Here is a 17,905-nt window from a genome sequence, read left to right on the forward strand (position 1 = left end):
GTGGGAGTGTGCTGCTGAGGGCCCTGGGTACGGGGAGGTGGGCTGCCAGGCTGGGCAGAGTCCAGGCGGTGGCTGTGGGCAGCAGGAGCTGGGGGCAGGGTGGAGACACAGTGTCTGTTTTTGTGCTGTTAATAAAGCCTGAAGCTGCCCAGCAGCAGTCTGATGCCTTTTCCAGTCTGTCTCTGTTCCCCCCCGCCGACTCCACCCCCTCCCTGGCTTCTGTCTGGCTCCCCCCACCCCCGAGCTGACATTTGCTGTTAGTGTTTGGGGGGAGGCGGTGAGCTCACGGAGCCCCAGCCCCTGCCAGGCTCTGAGTCACGCTCCCTGTTACTGAATTTTTTCCACCTCACAGCTGCCTGCTGTGGGGAGTGTGTGTGTGTGTGCAGCCCCTTCCCCACACTCCCCCCACTCCACTGCCCTCTGGGGACCCCAGTTCAGCTCCTCTTGCCTATCAGATTGGGGGCCTTAAGCTCTCTAGTCCTTGTCTTGGCCTGGCGGTCCCTCCTGATGTCTGGCTGCAGGCTCTCTTGCTGCTGCCCCTGGACTCCCAGACCTGCCTGCCTGGCCCTTGCTAGGGTCTGACCCCCTCCCACTCCTGGTGCCCTGGTTGGTTCCAGGAGGAGGCAGGAGGGTGAGGGGTCCCATGTGTCCCCCTGTGTGCCGTCCCCTCCTCCGGAGCCTGCTGTCCATCCGACTGTCAGCTCCCAGGCCGGCCTGGCGGGCTTGGTGTGGGTGTTTGCCGTTGGCCACCCTCCCTCCCGCCCGCCACCCCCCTCCTCCCCACGCCTCAGCCGCGAGCCAGCCCCTCCCGCCCTCCTGTCCCCTGCCGCCTCCCCGCAGCCTCTTCCTCCTGGCGAAGCCTCGGGCCCCTGCCTGCTCCTTCCGTGGGTCCCGGGCGGGCCGGTGGGCAGGCAGGAGCCTCTCCTTCCCTGTCCTCCTCTGCTGCCTCCTCTCTCTTGTTCCCACGTCCCCTCCCCTGGACTCTGCAAACATGAGGGTCCTGGCCTGCCTCGGTGAGTGACCCTGCCCCTCGGGGCCCCGCCCCGACCCCTTAAAGCATCTAGTTCAGAGCCCCAGAACTTCCAGAGTCGGGAGCTGGTCCTTGGGGCTGCAGGAGCACCTTGGTATCTAGCTGTCCTGTCTGACCCTTCAGAGACTCAGCCTCCTCCCATGCAGGTCACCCAGCCAGCTGACCTCTGGCCGAGCAGCCCAGTGCCCAGCCCCACCTGGCTCTGCCCAGGCTGTGGCTCCCCAGTGTGGGGCTTGTGTGTCAGAGATGTGGCTGTCCCACATGTGAGCGTGTGCATGTGGGTATGGGTGTAAGTGCCTGTGGTGTGAGTGTGTGCGAGTGTTTTGGGGTGACCAGGGTGAGGCCCACCCTCACACTGCTGTTCCCACCTGTTGCAGTGCTGTTGCTTGGGACCCAGGCAGTGGGTAAGTCCCCTCCTCCTCCCTGCCCACCCTCCTGCTGGTCACCCCTGTCTGACCGGCGTCTCGGAGCGCCTGAGTCTGGCTGTAGCCCCAGGACAGCCTGCAGCCCCTGCCATACCCCAGGCCTCAGGGGTGCCCCTACCTGGGGTCACGGTGTTTCCCTCCTCACCTAGAGCGGCTGCGCCTGGCTGACGGCCCCCACGGCTGCGCCGGCCGCCTGGAGGTGTGGCATGGCGGGCGCTGGGGCACCGTGTGCGATGACGGCTGGGACCTGCGGGACGCTGCCGTGGCCTGCCAGGAGCTGGGCTGTGGCGGGGCGCTGGCCGCCCCTGGGGGTGCCTTCTTTGGAGAGGGCACAGGGCCCGTGTGGCTCAGTGAGCTGGCATGCCGGGGCAGCGAGGGGCACCTGGGTCTGTGTGCCCACCGCGGCTGGAAAGCTCACATCTGCAGCCATGAGGAGGATGCTGGCGTGGTCTGTGCAGGTGAGGGCAGGTGTCGGTGTGGGAGCCCGAGTCCTGGTCCTCCAGCCCTCCAATCCCCGCAAAGTCTCTCCCTGCCCTGGACCAGCATGGACCAGCATCGCTTCGGCACTCCCGGCCACAACCACACGGCTCCTCTGGGGGTCCCTATCCCTGTCCCTCTCCCCAGGGACTCCTGGGGGTCTCCACTCCCACCTTGTTTCTCTCTTCCCTAGGGCAACGTGTGGTCAGTTCCAGGGATGAGCCGGCTCCACCCCTGCCCGAGGAACCTTGGCCTGGCCTGCCTGTGGAGCAGAGCCCCAGCTCCGAGGAGCCCCCTATGATTCCGGGTGCGCCCAGGGGACCCCCTCCCTGGCTCTCTCTTAGCTGCTCTGGCCATGGGGCAAAGGGATGGGCAGGTTCCCACGCTGGCCCTTCCAGCCCAGGGGCAGCCCGTGTACGACAGCCCTGGGAAGGGGCTCTTGGGTCCAGCTCCTGACCTCCCACCCTCTCCCCTCCCAGTTCCCCGCCTGGCTGGAAGCCCTCAGAACGGCCCCCGGAAGAAGAGCCCCCGGCCCAAACAGATCAAGTCCACCCGGGCCCCCTTGCTGACGGCTGTGGCCCCCCGGCAAGGTGGGTACCCTTCTGGACTGGGAACCCTGGGCTCCCCCATCTCTGTGTTGCCCCATCCCACTTCTTTCCCTTGCTCGCTGTCTGGGTCCACTCCTGGCTGGATTCCGGCTGCTTCGTGCGGTCTCTCTCTCTGGAGGCTGGGATGGGGGACCCCAGGCCAGTGCCCCGCCTGGGCCTCCATTTCCCCAGGTGACAAATAACATGGGGTAGGCTGACTGCTTCTCCCAAGCCATGGTCGGGCCCCTTGGGCCCCTCACTGCCCTCCCCACTCTGCCCCCAGAGCGGCTGCGCCTGGTCTCAGGCCCCCACGGCTGCGCCGGCCGTCTGGAGGTGTGGCATGGCGGGCGCTGGGGCACCGTGTGCGATGACGGCTGGGACCTGCGGGACGCTGCTGTGGCCTGCCGGGAGCTGGGCTGTGGGGGGCCACTGGCCGCCCCTGGGGGCTCCCGATTCGGGCCAGGTGCGGGGCCCGTGTGGATGGACGACGTGGGCTGTGGTGGAGGAGAGCAGGCACTCCGGGACTGTCCACGCAGCCCCTGGGGCCGGAGCAACTGTGACCACAGCGAGGACGCGGGGCTGGTGTGCACGGGTACGTTAGGCGGGGCTGGTGCCCCACTCCATCACCTCCCTCTGCCCGGCCATGGCCTCGCCACCTAGAGTCACCATGCTGCCTTTGGGAAAGAGGCCAGGGACAGAGACCTGGGCTCCTGGTGGGGCCAGCCACCGTGTCTCCCTGATGGAGCCGGAAGACTAGGAGTGCCCTGTTTGGGGGCTCCAGCTAAGCCCCAGGGTAACAAGGCATGTCCATCCACTGTTCCCCCACCCCGCCCCATTCCCTGGGAGGGCAGTGACTTAGGGGTGTGGGAGAAGCAAGGGGCTGGGGCCAGTGGTGGCTGAGACTGCCCCACCTCACCGGGGCTCCTCCCCTCTGGGACCCCCTCATCTGCTCTTCCCTCCCCTCTGTTCATGAACCCCACAGACAGCTGCTGGGTTCACAGCGTTCATTGTTGCTGGGGTGGAGAGCTCAGGGCTGCGGGTGCCGAGTGAGTGGTGGGCTAGCCCCTGTACCCCCACTCTCCTGAGCCTCCTGGCAGCCCAGGGGTACACTCACCCTCTGACCAGCTGTACCCTGAGACCTTGAGCATGAAGCCACACAGGGACACGGTGGAGCTGGGATGGGCAATTTCAGGGTGCTGGGGCACAGTGGAGTTCACCATGGGTAGGGTGGGTGGGAGGCCTGTACCTTGCAGCTGTCCTTTCTATAGGGCCTGGGGCCCTGGGGTGGGGCCTGTGTCTGCACAAGGTGGGTGGGTGGGGATGTCCCAGCAGAGGGTCCCTGGATGCAGCTCGTGGCCTGCTCACCCATCCCAGCTTCCTTTCTCTCTTGCCCCACCCCACCCCACCTCAGGCCCAGCCCCCAGGCTGCGCCTGGCTGACGGCCCCCACGGCTGCGCCGGCCGCCTGGAGGTGTGGCACAGCGGGCGATGGGGCACCGTGTGTGATGACGGCTGGGACCTGCGGGACGCTGCCGTGGCCTGCCGGGAGCTGGGCTGTGGCGGGGCGCTGGCCGCTCCCGGGGGCGCCTTCTTTGGAGAGGGGGCCGGCCCCATCATGCTGGACGACCTTCGGTGTCGAGGGAACGAGACGAATTTGCGCTTTTGCCCAGCCCGGCCCTGGGGCCAACACGACTGTCACCATCGCGAGGATGCTGGGGCTGTGTGTGACGGTGAGGGGGTGAGGGGGAGACTGGGTGATGGGGTGTGTGGGTGAGGGAGTGTGGGGGCGTGTGGGGGGTCTTGTCCCTAGGCACCCTTCGCCCCAACCCTCCTCCTGGTCCCCATCGGATCAGCAGTTCCCAGCCCTGGGGACAAGCTGCGGGCAGTGTCTGTGGGCCTCCACGCACTTCAGGCGTGAGTGGGATGGACCTACTGATGTCTTGTGGGTGGGGCCAGGGCACAGGAGGTCCCCAGTCCCCGAAGATGGACAGTGCTGAGTTGAGCCCCAATCTGGTAGCAGCCCTGACAGCTGCCTCCACGCTCTACCCTCACCTTGCCTTCAGCACCCCCGAGTCACAGCCTCCTCTCTGGAAGTGAGGTCCGGGCTGGGTCAAGGGAGAGACTTGGTGGTGGGGGTAGCTGTGTGCACTGGGCAGGATTGGGGAGCCAGCATGGGGTGGGGTGGGTGGGAGCTCACAGCCTCTCCCTGTGCCCTAGGCATGCCGCTCGGCCACATGCCCCCCACGGCTCCCATGGTGGACAGCAGCAACAGTTCCGTGCCCAGCGAGGCTGCCCCCAGGCCGCTGCCTACAGCGGCAAGCCAGGCCCTGGCAACAGCAGGCGTTGCACCTCCTCAGCCCTCTCCCGCCGGCCCTCAGGATCCAGGCCCAGGTGCTGGTGAGTGTCCCACTGCTCCCTCAGGCAGCGGGGTCCTCATGTCCCCCGGCTCTGAGACTGTCTCCCAGGGGCCCCTGCTTAGAGGACACACGCTCTGTCTTGATATCCTTAGTGGGGCAGCTGGGACTTGAACTGGTGTCCATCTGGGATGCTGGTACTGCAGGTGGAGGCACAGCAAAGGCTCCGCTTTCCGTGTTTTGGAAAGACTGAACTAAAGATGGCTGTTGGTTCTTTGTGTTTGTCCAGGTGCAGTGAGGGCGGCAGATGATGAGGTCCCAGCTGTTGGGGTCCTCAGGGGGAGGGGCCGCGTGACACAGGCCATGGGGAACCGGTAGGCGTAGGGAGCAAGTGAGGGCGCCAGCGAGGCCGGTACACAAGCAGGGACAGCTTTGTTTGAGTGGGCTTTGTGGGCTCCAGGGTGGACTAAATAGCCCTCGTCGTTTGGTGCCCAGTGCAGCAGGGACCAGGGCGGTGGGTCAGGCCCCAGGGGAGCGCGTGAAGGTGGGTAAGGGCTCTGGATTCTGGGCAGGGGGTTGCAGTGAAAGGCACGGTCATTGTTCACCATCTCTAGGGATTAGCAAGCCCTGGAGGGCACTGATGCCTTGAGCGGCAGCAAGGTCCCCAGGCTGGCAGCCATCTCCAGGCTGGGCAACGGTAGCCACCGTCGTGGACAAGCTGCGCGCCAGCGTCTCAGGCTCTCCTCACGTCTGCCCGGCTGCACTGGCTGCTCATTGTCACCATTTTCCATGCTTTCCACGGGCAGATCAGGCCCTGCTTGTCTCCTGGTGTCTGGTTTATTTCACTTAGCCCAGCATCCTCAAGCTGTATGCATGTTATCACGAAGGCCAGGACCTCCTTCCTCCTCTGAAATGTTAGTTCATATGTGAAAAGCAGAGCTCAATCTGTCTTCACGGGCTGGTTCACTCCCCCAATGCCGACGGCAGCCAACACTTGGCCAGGCGGCAGCCAGGAGCAGGCAGGGTCATCTGCGTCTCCCATGGGAACGGCAGGAACCCAAGGATTACATCATCTGGTCTCCTCAGATGCACCGGAACCAGCAGATGGGACACAGGCACCGCAGACAGAGGCTTAACGTGCTGTGCCACTGTCTGCCCCAAGCTTTCCTGTTTCTGCAGGCTGGGTGGTGTTTCACGTGTCTGTACATACCGCCCCATCTGCTTTATCCATTCCTCTGTTCAGGACATTCAGTTTATTTCAGCATCCTGGCTGTTACAAATAGTGATGCAATGGACTTGAAGTGCTACTGTTTCTTCCAGATCCCCCTTTCCGCTCCCCCGGGTATGCGTGCAGAGATGGGGCCTCTGGCTCAGATCCTAGTTTGGGTTTTAATTTTGGTCAGAGGGGCCCACACTGTCTCCCACAGCAGCTGTGCCCCCTTCAGCTCTACCAGGCATGCCCGAGGCTTCCATCGCTCCACATTCTCACCAAAAATTTACTTGGTTTGTCTTTTTTTTTAAAAAAAATATTTTTATTGGAAAATCAGATATATAGAGAGGGGGAGAGACAGAGAGAAAGGTCTTCCGTCTGCTGATTCACTCCCCAAGTGAACGCCTTGGCCGGACTGATCCAAAGCCAGGAGCCAGGAGCCTCCTCCAGGTCTCCCACACGGGTCCCAAGGCTTTGGGCCGTCCTCGACTGCCTTCCCAGGCCACAGGCAGGGAGCTGGACGGGAAGCAGGCTGTGGGGACAGGAACCAGCAGTTAATGACCATGTCCTTTGCTGTGTTGGAGTTGATTTTAGCTCGCTGTTTTCCCACTTGCTTCTCTTTGTTTCGATGTCTGTGCTGTTGGGAATCACGCCCGAGATCACTGCCAAGACTAACCATATCTCTCGTGCCCCGCACATACATTGTGGACACCCGGCCGTCTCTCCACCTGGCTCCTTCAAGGAATGCTGGCGGCAGAGCCGCGAGCCTGGCACCTTTCCTGCTCATTTTTTGGCCTCTTTTCTACCCCAGGGTCCCCACAGCTGCGCCTGGTGGCGGGGCCCAGCAGGTGCTCCGGCCGGCTGGAAGTGTGGCACGGTGGGCGCTGGGGGACCGTGTGTGATGACGGCTGGGACCTACGCGACTCGGCTGTGGTCTGCAGGGAGCTGGGCTGCGGGGGACCCCAGCAGCTGGATCCTACGGTGGGCCGCTTTGGGTGGGGTGCCGGCCCCATCTGGCTGGACGATGTGAACTGTGTGGGCACGGAGGTGGTACTCACCGACTGTCCTGCTGCTCCCTGGGGGAAACACAACTGTGCTCACAACGAGGACGTCGGGGTCACCTGCTCTGGTAGGGACACGCTGGGACTGACACCCAGCTGGGACTGGGGAGCCAATGGCTGTCTTCCCATGGCTATCCTGGGCACCTACAGCTGACTGCCCACAGCCATGCTGGGCACCCACGGCTAACTGTCCGTGGCCATCCCAGGCAGCAACATGCCTCCTGAGCCGTCCTCCCGCCCTGTCTTGGGCATTCTCACCCACGTGACCACATTCAAGCAACAGGAGACAGAGCTGAAGCAGGCAGAGTACGAGTTATTCAAAGCAGGGCGCTTCATCCCCCAGGGGCCAAAGGCCGTGACAGCAGTCAAGCTGTGGGCCTGTTTGCTCCCACACCAGCCCTCCCTGGGGCCCCGAGTTTGGGTAGCCTAGGATGGACAGGGTCACATGGGCCTGGTGTCGCGGTCATGGCAGGAGACACCCCTGTGCCCTCTGTGGTGTCTGTGCAGGGGGTGGAGTCCCCAAGACCACCCTCTGCTTCAGCAACTCACCACGGGCATCCAAGAAACCCCCAGCTACAGTGGTCGCAGGGGAAGGCCGGAGTGAGTGCTGCCCTCCCGCAGTGGACAGCACTTAATTCCCTAGCTCTGACAGGTGACCGACACCCTGCAGAGCCCAATCACATGCGGACAGTTAGCACTGCCCGCCTGCATGGCCCAAGTCCCCAGACACTTCCAGAATCTCTTAGGGAGCAGAATCCCGGTTAGGCTGCCGCTGCACTCCCAAGAGGCCCTTGACCGTCCAGTCCCCAGCACCAGGCCGTGGGAGTGGGGGAGGGATGGGGACGTGCCTGGAAGGCGGTGCCCCAGCTTTTCTTCCTGCCGCCTGCCTTTCAGGAACTCCGGGCCTGGACACCATCTCAGACCCCTTCAGCTGGAGCTGGCTCCCGGGACTGGGCAGAGAGCGGGACGCCTGGCCCCCGGGTGGGTCGGTCACCAAGCCCACTGCCAGTCGCTCTCCTGGCGTTCCGGAGAAACCCACCACCAAGGCCCCGGGGAAGACCCCCAAGAGTACTAAGAAGTGGGTGACCAAAAGCGCCAGGAGACCGACCCCTCACCCCCCTGTGACGCCCACCACGACTGCCTCCAGGGCCCAGCATTCCTCAGCACTGCCCTCAGCCACCCCAGCAGCCCCGCAGGCACAGACCACGCACACCCCGACGCCCACTCCCCAGGCATCGGCGGAGACCCCAGGCTGGCCGGCAGCGCCCGCCACGGCCACGGCTGCCAGCCCCACGGGCCCCGCAGGTGAGTGCCGGCGGGGGCGCGGACTGGCGGGCCGAGGCCACGGCCTGCACCTGACCCCGGGCCTCGCCCCACAGGCCCCTTCCGCCTGCGGCTGGCCGACGGGCCCAACAGGTGCGCGGGGCGGCTGGAGGTGTGGCACGCCGGGCGCTGGGGCACGGTGTGCGACGACAGCTGGGACCTGCGCGACGCCACGGTGGCCTGCTGGGAGCTGGGCTGCGGCAGGGTCCGGCCCCGAGTGGGCAAAACGCACTACGGCCCGGGCAGCGGGCCCATCTGGCTGGACGACGTGGGCTGCGCGGGCAGCGAGGCGTCGCTGAGCCACTGCCCCGCCGGGCCGTGGGGCACGCACAACTGCGACCACGAGGAGGACGTGGGGCTCACGTGCGCCGGTACCCGCGCGCGGGGGGCGGCCCGGGGGACCCTCCCGCCTCGGCGCACGCCGACGGCCCGCGTCCCCGCAGGCTACCCCGAGGACCACGACTACCCGCCCTGGACCTGGGAGGCGCCGTCGGAGGAGGACCGGGCCCGGGGGACCAGCGCGACCGCGGCGCCCGCCGCCACCACCAGGCGCCCTCCTGACGCAGGTGAGGCTCGTGGCTGGCCCCCGGCCACTCGGGGCTGGCCACCCCGGCACCCCCGGCCCCCTCCGGGCTGGCCCCCGGCCACTCGGGGCTGGCCCTTCGCCTTGGCCTTTTCCCGCCCTTTCCTGGGGCCATGTACGCATGCGCAAGGCGGTTTGGTGCAGGCAGACGCTCTGCCCGGCGCCTCGTGACGTCACAGGCTCTCTGTCTCCTCATAGGCCGGCTGGGCCTGCGGGGGTGGGCGGGCCCTGGAGGCGCTTCGCCTGCTGACTGTGAGGTGAACAGCCCCGCAGCCCGACGCCGCCCCCTCGTGGCCGAGGCTCCCCACCCCAGGCCGAGGCTCCCCACCCCAGGCCGAGGCTTTCCCACCCCAGGCCGAGGGACTCCCCACCCCAGACCGAGGCTCCCCACCCCAGACCGAGGCTCCCCACCCCAGGCCGAGGCTTTCCCACCCCAGACCGAGGCTCCCCACCCCAGGCCGAGGGACTCCCCACCCCAGGCCGAGGGACTCCCCACCCCAGGCCGAGGCTCCCCACCCCAGGCCGAGGCTCCCCACCCCAGGCCGAGGCTTTCCCACCCCAGGCCGAGGGACGCCCCACCCCAGGCCGAGGGACTCCCCACCCCAGGCCGAGGCTCCCCACCCCAGGCCGGGGATGCGGGGTTGGCCCAGGAACAGCCACAGTGGGAGAGAGCAGTATGCGAGACGTGAGCTCAGGTAATGCAGCCTGCCAGCCTGCGCGGGTGGGGGCCCTGGTGGGGCAGCCACGGGGAGTGTGCCCAGCGTACTCCTGGGAAGATGGTGGGGGAGGGCGCGGGGACCCGTGGAAAAGTCACCGCTCCTGGGAGCGTCCAGGTCTCACTGTGGAAAAGGAGTGTGCCAGGGTGGTTGGTGAGGGTAAGGTGGGCCCGCTGTGTGCACTGCCGCGGGCTCCGGGGTGTGTGTGTGTGTGTGTGTGTGTGTGTGTGCCATTCCCCTGGAGGCCAGTGCTCCCGGGTGTGTGTGTGTGTGTGTGTGTGTGTGCGCATGCTCCATTCCTCTAGAGGCCAGTGCTCCCGGGTGTGTGTGTGTGTGTGCGCGCATGCTCCATTCCCCTGGAGGCCAGTGCTCCCGGGTGTGTGTGTGTGTGTGTGTGTGTGCGCGCATGCTCCATTCCCCTGGAGGCAGTGCCGAAGGAGTGCTGGCCGCTCCCAAGGCGTGTGGAATCATTTAAAACCACACCCTGCTTGCTTGTTAATTTGGTGGGAGTGAGTAAGCTGCAGGGTCCCTGGCTGCAGTCACCGTGTGCGGCAGCAAGTCAGAGGAGACCTTGGGGAGGGGTCGGGGTGACCTGGTCAGCAGGAACGGGGGCAGGGGTTCCCCGGAGGCGCGCGAGGTGTGGGCCTGGCACGGTCAGCCTCCGGGACACTGATCCGGCCCAGGGACGGCACAGGCGCACTGGCCGCGGAGGCACGTGTGGGCGGCGCTGGCCTCCAGGGGAGTGGGCTTCCCGGCCTTTTGCAGCTCCTGGAGCCCGCCTGCATTCCTTGGCTCCTGGCCCCACCGGCTTCAAAGCCGGCCTGCTGCGGCCTCTCTCTGACCCTTGCTCTCAGTGAAGGGGTGAAGGGTTCCCCGGCTTTGAGGATGTACTCCAGCGTGTCTGCAAGCCACCGCCCATTGCCGGGGAAGGCCAGGGAGTCCTGTGGTCCGGGGATCTGAGTGCGGGCGCAGAAACAACACCAGCCCTGGGGTGGACGAGGCTAGCGGGGAGGGGCAGGGCCAGCCAGAGTGAGTTGGGCTCACTGTGGTTTCTGCCGTGCAAGGAGCTGCAGGGACTAGGGGACCCCAGAGTGAAGGCTGGGGACGAGGCGTCGCCGTCAGCTCCCTGGTGCTGGGCACCATTTTAAGTGCATTTTGTGGCTCTGTCCCCCTCCTCCCCACGCATCCCTGTACATGCTGCCCCCCTCGCTGCTCTGCAGGGCAAGAGATGAGGTGAGGCGAGTGGACGGAAGAGCAGGGATCTGAACCCCAAATCCCCCACCCTGACAGCTCCTGCCAGCAGCTGGGGAGGGATGCCTTGTTGTCACAGGGAGGCGGACGCCCCGGTAGGGCAGGGAGGGAGAGTGGAGCTGTGGGATCTGATCAGGGAAGGGTCAGGTCCCCACAGCGGCTGTCATCCATGAGAATGGCACCTGTGGGTCCTGTCTGTCTGCCTCCAGGCCACCTCCACCCCTCGCCACCCCACACGGCTGGGCCAGGCTGGGCCAGGGACTTGGAGCATCCTGGGCTGCATTCCTAGGGGTGCTAGCAGGGAGCTGGATGGGAAGTGGAGCAGCTGGGACACAAACTGGAACCTGTATGGGATGCCTGCACCGCAACCAGAGGCTTAGTGTACTGTGCCACAGTGCTGGCACTGATTAAAGAGGGGAGCACACGCACACCCTTACACCTTCGTCCCCTGGCTCACTCTCCAGAAGGCCTCAAGTGTCTTGCACTAGGTCAGGCTGAAGCCAGGAGCCTGAACCTCCGTCTGGGTCTCCCATAAGCTGCTTTTCCAGCTCCCTGCAGCGAGCTTGGTTGGAAGTGGAGCAGCTGGAGCTCCAGTTGATGCTATGCTACGCCAGGGCAACCTGTCCTGTTGCCCCACACTGCTGCCTGGCCTGTTTTCCTGTCTATTCTGGAGAATCCAGTCCCTTCTTTGGCCTCATTGGTCTCTGTCAGTCTAGGGAGGCTGTTCCCCAAGGCACAGGGCTTGCAGGAGGTCTCCAGCAGAGGGCGCCCGAGTGCAGCCTGATGCAGCTGCCTGGGATGGGTGTCAGCCTGGAGCCTGGGATGGGTGTCAGCCTGGAGCCTGGGATGGGTGCCAGCCTGGAGCCTGGGATGGGTGTCCCCAGAGCCTGAGATGGGTGTCAGCCTGGAGCCTGGGATGGGTGTCAGCCTGGAGCCTGAGATGGGTGCCAGCCTGGATCCTGGGATGGGTGCCAGCCTGGAGCCTGGGATGGGTGCCAGCCTGGAGCCTGAGATGGGTGCCAGCCTGGAGCCTGAGACGGGTGTCAGCCTGGAGCCTGGGATGGGTGTCCCCAGAGCCTGGGATGGGTGTCAGCCTGGAGCCGGGGACGGGTGCCAGCCTGGAGCCTGAGACGGGTGTCAGCCTGGAGCCTGGGATGGGTGCCAGCCTGGAGCCTGGGATGGGTGTCAGCCTGGAGCCTGAGATGGGTGTCAGCCTGGAGCCTGGGACGGGTGCCAGCCTGGAGCCTGGGACGGGTGCCAGCCTGGAGCCTGAGATGGGTGCCAGCCTGGAGCCTGGGATGGGTGCCAGCCTGGAGCCTGGGATGGGTGCCAGCCTGGAGCCTGGGACGGGTGCCAGCCTGGAGCCTGAGATGGGTGCCAGCCTGGAGCCTGGGATGGGTGCCAGCCTGGAGCCCGAGATGGGTGTCAGCCTGGAGCCTGAGATGGGTGTCCCCAGAGCCTGGGATGGGTGCCAGCCTGGAGCCTGGGATGGGTGCCAGCCTGGAGCCTGGGATGGGTGTCAGCCTGGAGCCTGGGATGGCTGTCAACCAGGAGCCCTGTATGCCCCCTGCCTGGTTCTACTGGCAGCCTGGCTTCCCTGGTCATCGGGTCATAGGGCCTGCTGCAGCCTTGGCCAGGTGGTGGCGTGGTTGTAGCGACTTGGGGAATTTGGAGTCTGTGTGGATTTTGTATCTGTCTCTCCCCGAGTTGCGGGGCCTGGGTCAGTCGCAGGTGGCAGGGGCCTCTGCCTGTGTGAGCTGCTGTAGCCAGAACCTGAGCAAACAGGGCTGTCTCGGTGCCCTCTGGGGAGGTGTATTTGCTGCCCAGTGTATGGGTGTGTGTGTGTGACATGGGTATGTGTGCTCAGTTGGATGAGATCGTGGTCAGTGCCGTGCACCCCTGGCTCGTGTCGGCTGTCTTGTCTCCCGGGCTGAACTAACGCTTGCTGCAAAGAACGCAGAGGTGAGCCAGCAAGGCGGCCTTAGGTGCCCGCGCCCGGAGGACGGTGCCAGAGGGCAGCAGCAGGGGCCGGCTTCTGGAGAGTGGTGAGCAGTCGCCGTCCACGGGCTGGCTGGGCCGTGGACCTCTGCAGACCTCGCCTGGAGCGCTTGTGGCGTCCCCAGGACCAAGTTGGGGGCGGGGACGGAGGAGGGGATGGGAGGCCATGCCACATTCCCGACACGGATTCATGCAAGTGACGCAGCCATGCAGTCATAGTAGTAGACGATATTTTAAGTCAAAATTAATGCAAAAAAAAAACCAAAAAACCAACCCGGGATAAACTACAGGGTTGTGAGGAAGGCAGGATCGACGTTTTGGTTGTTGGCTGTGGGTCTTTGGCTCCACCCTCTGCCCTCCCGCCCGCTGCCGAGCCGTGCGCTGCGCAGCCGCGGACGCCAGGTGGCGCCCGACACCCCGAGCGGCAGGAGTGGGGGCGCTAGGGCCGGGCCAAGTCTGCCGGCGACCCGTGAGGTCACGAGGGCCTGCGCCTCCCATTGGCAGGTTCCGGGGCGGGGCGGGGCGGGCTGACCTCCCTGGGACCTCTATCCCCTCCCCCTCCTCTCCCTCCTCCTCCTCCTCTCCCTCCTCCTCCCCCCCTTCATCCCCTTCCTCCTCCTTTTCCCTCCCCTAGCTTTTCTTCTTCTTCCTCCTCTCTCTTCTTCCTCCAGGCTCCCCAAGGAAACCGGGTTTCCAGCACTGGCTGCTGCGCCCCACCCCGTCCCCGGCTCCCTGCGCCTCTCCGGGCACCCTGCTGACCTCTGCCACCCCCGACCCTGAACCCACTGCAGAGGCGACCTCTGACCCCAGCGCGACATCACCACCCACCACCGAGCCGGCCTCCTCGATGGGCCCCGACTTGGTTTCAACCACCCCTGACCTTCCTTGGCCTACCTCCGCCTCCAGTGCCACTCTGGGAGGGACGGCAGAGCCCTCCCCCACCCACAGCTCACTGCCCACCTTGTCCACGGAGCTGACCTCTGACCGCTCTGCCCAGGCGGATGTGAGCAGTCTTGCGCCTACCTCGGAGCTGATCCCAGAGTTAGACACCACTCCAGACATTAGCAGCACTTCGTACCCCAGGATTGACCCAGAACCTCCTGGACCCACCGACACCCCCATCCCCCCACCCCCCACTGCCCCCCCTCAGACTCCCACCACCCCTCATCCCACTCTCCCTGCTGTCCCCACCACAACCCCTGCCCCCACCACCCTGCAGGCCGCCAACAGTGCTCACGCCACTACCCCTCCTCTTGGCACGGCTCATCCCACTGCCCTCACTGCCCCTACAACTCCCGCTCCTACCTCCACACTGGGCACCACTAAGTCCCCTCCCACCTCCCTGGGGACAGAACTTCCCTTCCCCACCCCAGCGTCAGCCTGGCCACCCAGCCTGGCCGCCACCCCTTCCCCTTCCCTGGGTGCTCCCACCTCACACACGCAGCCCCCTGCGGCCTCCGAACCCAGACCCTCGGCAGCCCCAAGCGTGGACCCGGCATCCTTTGAGGACTCCAAAACCCAGAGAAGCCAGAGCCCCGAACTGATCCCTCCCACTGCCCAGACCCCACACTCGACCTCTGAGCCCAGCGTGACCCCACCCCGCCCCCTCCCCACAGCGGCCCACCCCTTAGATCTACCTCTTCCTGATCCGCCCACCCTTGGGCCAACACCTGCCCCAAGCCCAGGTCCCCTGGGCCCATGTGTGGCCCCCGTGCCAGCCGTGCGGGTCATGGCTTGCGAGCCCCCCGCCCTAGTGGAGTTGGTGGCCGCCGTGAGGGACATGGGCGGCCAGCTGCAGAGGCTGACCCAGGTCCTGGAGCAGGAGCGGCAGGAGCGCCAGGCCCAGTGGCTGGGCCTCACCCAGCTGGCGGATGCTGCTCAAGGGCTGGGGCAGCTGAGTGAGGTCCTGAAGAGGCTGGTGGAGGTGGCCTGGCCTCCCAGCACGCCTGTGCCTGTGCCAACCACCACTACCCCAGAGGAGGAGGAGCGGCCTCTGCGGGGAGACGTGTAACCACTGCTGGACTCAGGGGTGAGGTGTCCCGGTGCTCCAGACACAAGAAAACCAAAGTACCTGATGAGACACAAGGTGTGGCTTGTGATTCTTGGTGATCCGGACAGCCTGGGGGAGAGGGTCATGGAGTTGATCTTGATTTGTGAACGAATGGCACATGGGCTGCTGCCCAAGGTGGAGGCCATGCGAGTGACAGTGATGACAGTGATGGCGGAGGTGGTGGCCGTGGTTGTGTTAGTGGTTTTGACCACTCCGTGGTTCTGATGGTGCTGGTGGTGGAGGAGACGGTGGTGATGGTGATGATGGTGGTGAATGGGTGTGGCGATGCTGGCCGAAGCAGCGAGGCTCGTGTTAACACTGACGGTATTGGCAGTGCTGATGAGCCTGGTCGATAGTATTGACAGTGACCTGGAGGTGGTGATGGCGTCTTGGTCCCATGCTGCTGGTGACCTTGATGGCAAGCATGACGGCAAAGATCCAGCTCCCTGGGGGCGGAGGTCTGCTCGGTCCTGGCGCCTGTGCCAGCCTTCCGGCCCGAGGCTAGCGCAGAATCCTGGTCGTGAGCCCCTTCTGAGGCCATGGGCGTGTCACCATGGTGGTGAGTCATGTGGTGCGGCGCCTCCAGGGGCTTTGTGGGCTGTGTCATCGAGCCTGACAACACCCCCCCAGGAGGGGACGTCTACAGTTACCAGGGCTCAGCAGATGACCTGGCCGAGCCTTGTCGGGTAGGACCTGAGCAGTCCCAGCTCTGAACAGTGGGTACTAGTAGTGCCCGCCTCTAGAGGTTGGGCGTGGGGCAGGCGAGAGCGTACCAGCACGGCCTTCACCCCGCTTGCAGACCTGGTACCAAGGCATGAGCCCTTGGTGGGCACAGGAGAGCCATGACCTCCGGGCAGTGTCCCACGGCCAGCACCTGGCTCGGCCGTGTCCCCACAGGAAATCTAGTGGCTTGTCTTTTCCACTGAGCCTCAACTTTGCTGTAAATGGGGGTGACCTAGCGCTTGTCGAGGCAGGAGGGGTGATTGCTGTGGAGAGGAAAGCCAGAGACAGAAATCTTCCATCTGATGGCTGCAACGGCCGGAGCTGGGCCTGTCTGAAGCTGGGAGCCAGGTCTCCCACGCGGGTGGGGGCCCAAGCCCTGGGGTCTGCTCCGCTGCTTGCCCAGGCGCATGAGCTGGGAGCTGGGTTAGAAGCAGAGCGGCCTGGACCGAGACCTGCATCAATGGGCTGCGGCTTTGACCGTGGACTCCTGAGTGGACCCCTCCCACAGCCCTCAGTGGGCCAGAGAGGGCAAGGCCTTACCTAAGGCCGTACAGCGGGACCAGGACTCACCAAGCCCTGCCCGACCATCCATCGGGTAGGCTCTTCTGCCTCTCTCCTGGTGACCTTCGGCAGGAGCGACAGGTGGCCTCGCTGTAAACCAGGACCAGCAGCAGGGTAGCCCTCCTCCTTGGCTCAGTCACCGGAGGTGAGGGGGCCTGCAGGGGGCAGTAGGGGGCAGGTACTCCTGTCTGGGGGTTCTTGTGGGTGGGCCGTTTGTTCCTGCCAGCAGGCAAAGGGGCACACCAACAATTCTCCTTTTCCTGGCTCTCATGAAGCCTGAGACCTAAATAACTGCTGACTGGCCCCTCAGGGCGAGCCAGTGTGACAGGATGGCGCCCGCTGGGGTGTAAGCCACCTTTCTCCTCCCCAGGAGTGGCTGAACCCTGCCCCCAGGCTCCTCACTGCAGCAGGCCCAGTTCGGGGGTCAGGCTCTGGGCAAACAGAGCTCCCTCCAACCCCACCAGCCTCTGGCAGCCCCGCAGAAGCGAGTGCCCAATTACCCAGTCACCCTATGCTTGCTGGGCCCAGTGGCTAAGCCCAGACATCTGGCCTCTGGGCCCAAGGCCAGGATGGGTGGCCAAGTTCCCCCCCACCCCCGCCCCGGCCCTGACCCTGGCACCTCCCACAGGACAGCTGAGCTCTGCCCGCCAGCTTGCACCAGGCCCAGAACAGTAGCTGCCCAGGTCTAGCAGGCTCAGCCGATGCAGGAGGAGCCTGGCAGGTTTAGTGCCAGCAGCCGTCCCCCACACACAAGCCTTTGCCTGGGGCCCAGGGGAGTGGCAAGCCCCCATGCGCCTGCTGCCCAGTGCTGGGCCAACACTCCACCAACAGGCCTCGTGTTGCCACCAAGGCCGCCTCACCGAGCGGCAGGCACAGAGCTAACCCCTTGCTGCAGGCTTGGGGTGCCACAGTACCCAGGAGCCCTCACACGGTCCCCACCTCACCCGGGGACCTCCGGAGCACACACCCCCTCATTGTCAGTGATGTTGACAGAGCCTCAGAACACCATGGGAGCTGAGCGCTGCCTCCGGCCGGGTATTGACAGGTGGTTAGAGTGGGGTGTTTTCCTGATCTCCTGGATTTGAAACAAGAGGCCAGGTCTGAGGTTTCCCCTAGGATCCCTGCCCCTCCGTTGGTAGCCAGTCCTGCTTGCAAGCTCAGGGCCGTGTGGCCAGGTGGGGGCTGGGTGGGGGTCTGGTGCCCGCTACCTTCTGGCTTTGTGGGGGCCATGATGATCTTAGCAGCAAGGTGGGGAGAGGCATTTCTTCATTTGAGAGGCAGAATTAAAAAGAGAGAGGGAGACAGATCTTCCGTCTGCTGGTCTCCTCCCCACATGGCAGCCATGCTGGAGCTGGGCTGATCCGAAGCCAGGAGCCAGGAGCTCCCTCTGGGTCTCCCACGTGGCTGACAGGGGTCCAAACACTTGGTCAGCCTCCGCTGCTTTCCTAGGTGATTAGCAGGGAGCTGGATGGGAAGTGCAGCAGCTGGGACTGGCCCTGGAGTTCGTATGGGATTCTGTTCCTGCAAACAGTGGGCTTTACCGGCTGTGCCACCACA

At 65.1% G+C, this 17,905-nt stretch overlaps 1 protein-coding gene across 1 annotated transcript; it reads left to right on the forward strand.

Moving 5' to 3' along the window:
* Positions 1 to 802: 802 nt before the first annotated feature.
* Positions 803 to 15,025, forward strand: SSC5D (scavenger receptor cysteine rich family member with 5 domains). The gene is given in 13 exon segments (XM_058674167.1): positions 803 to 1,013; positions 1,408 to 1,434; positions 1,605 to 1,913; positions 2,126 to 2,239; positions 2,412 to 2,522; positions 2,803 to 3,111; positions 3,931 to 4,248; positions 4,736 to 4,915; positions 6,894 to 7,211; positions 8,038 to 8,451; positions 8,454 to 8,837; positions 8,910 to 9,032; positions 13,686 to 15,025. Coding segments are annotated over 13 exon segments (3,969 nt in total). The 5' UTR covers positions 803 to 991.
* Positions 15,026 to 17,905: the final 2,880 nt, after the last annotated feature.

Source organism: Ochotona princeps, chromosome 16 (genome assembly GCF_030435755.1).
Source record: "Ochotona princeps isolate mOchPri1 chromosome 16, mOchPri1.hap1, whole genome shotgun sequence".
Classification (NCBI taxonomy): Eukaryota; Metazoa; Chordata; class Mammalia; order Lagomorpha; family Ochotonidae; genus Ochotona; species Ochotona princeps.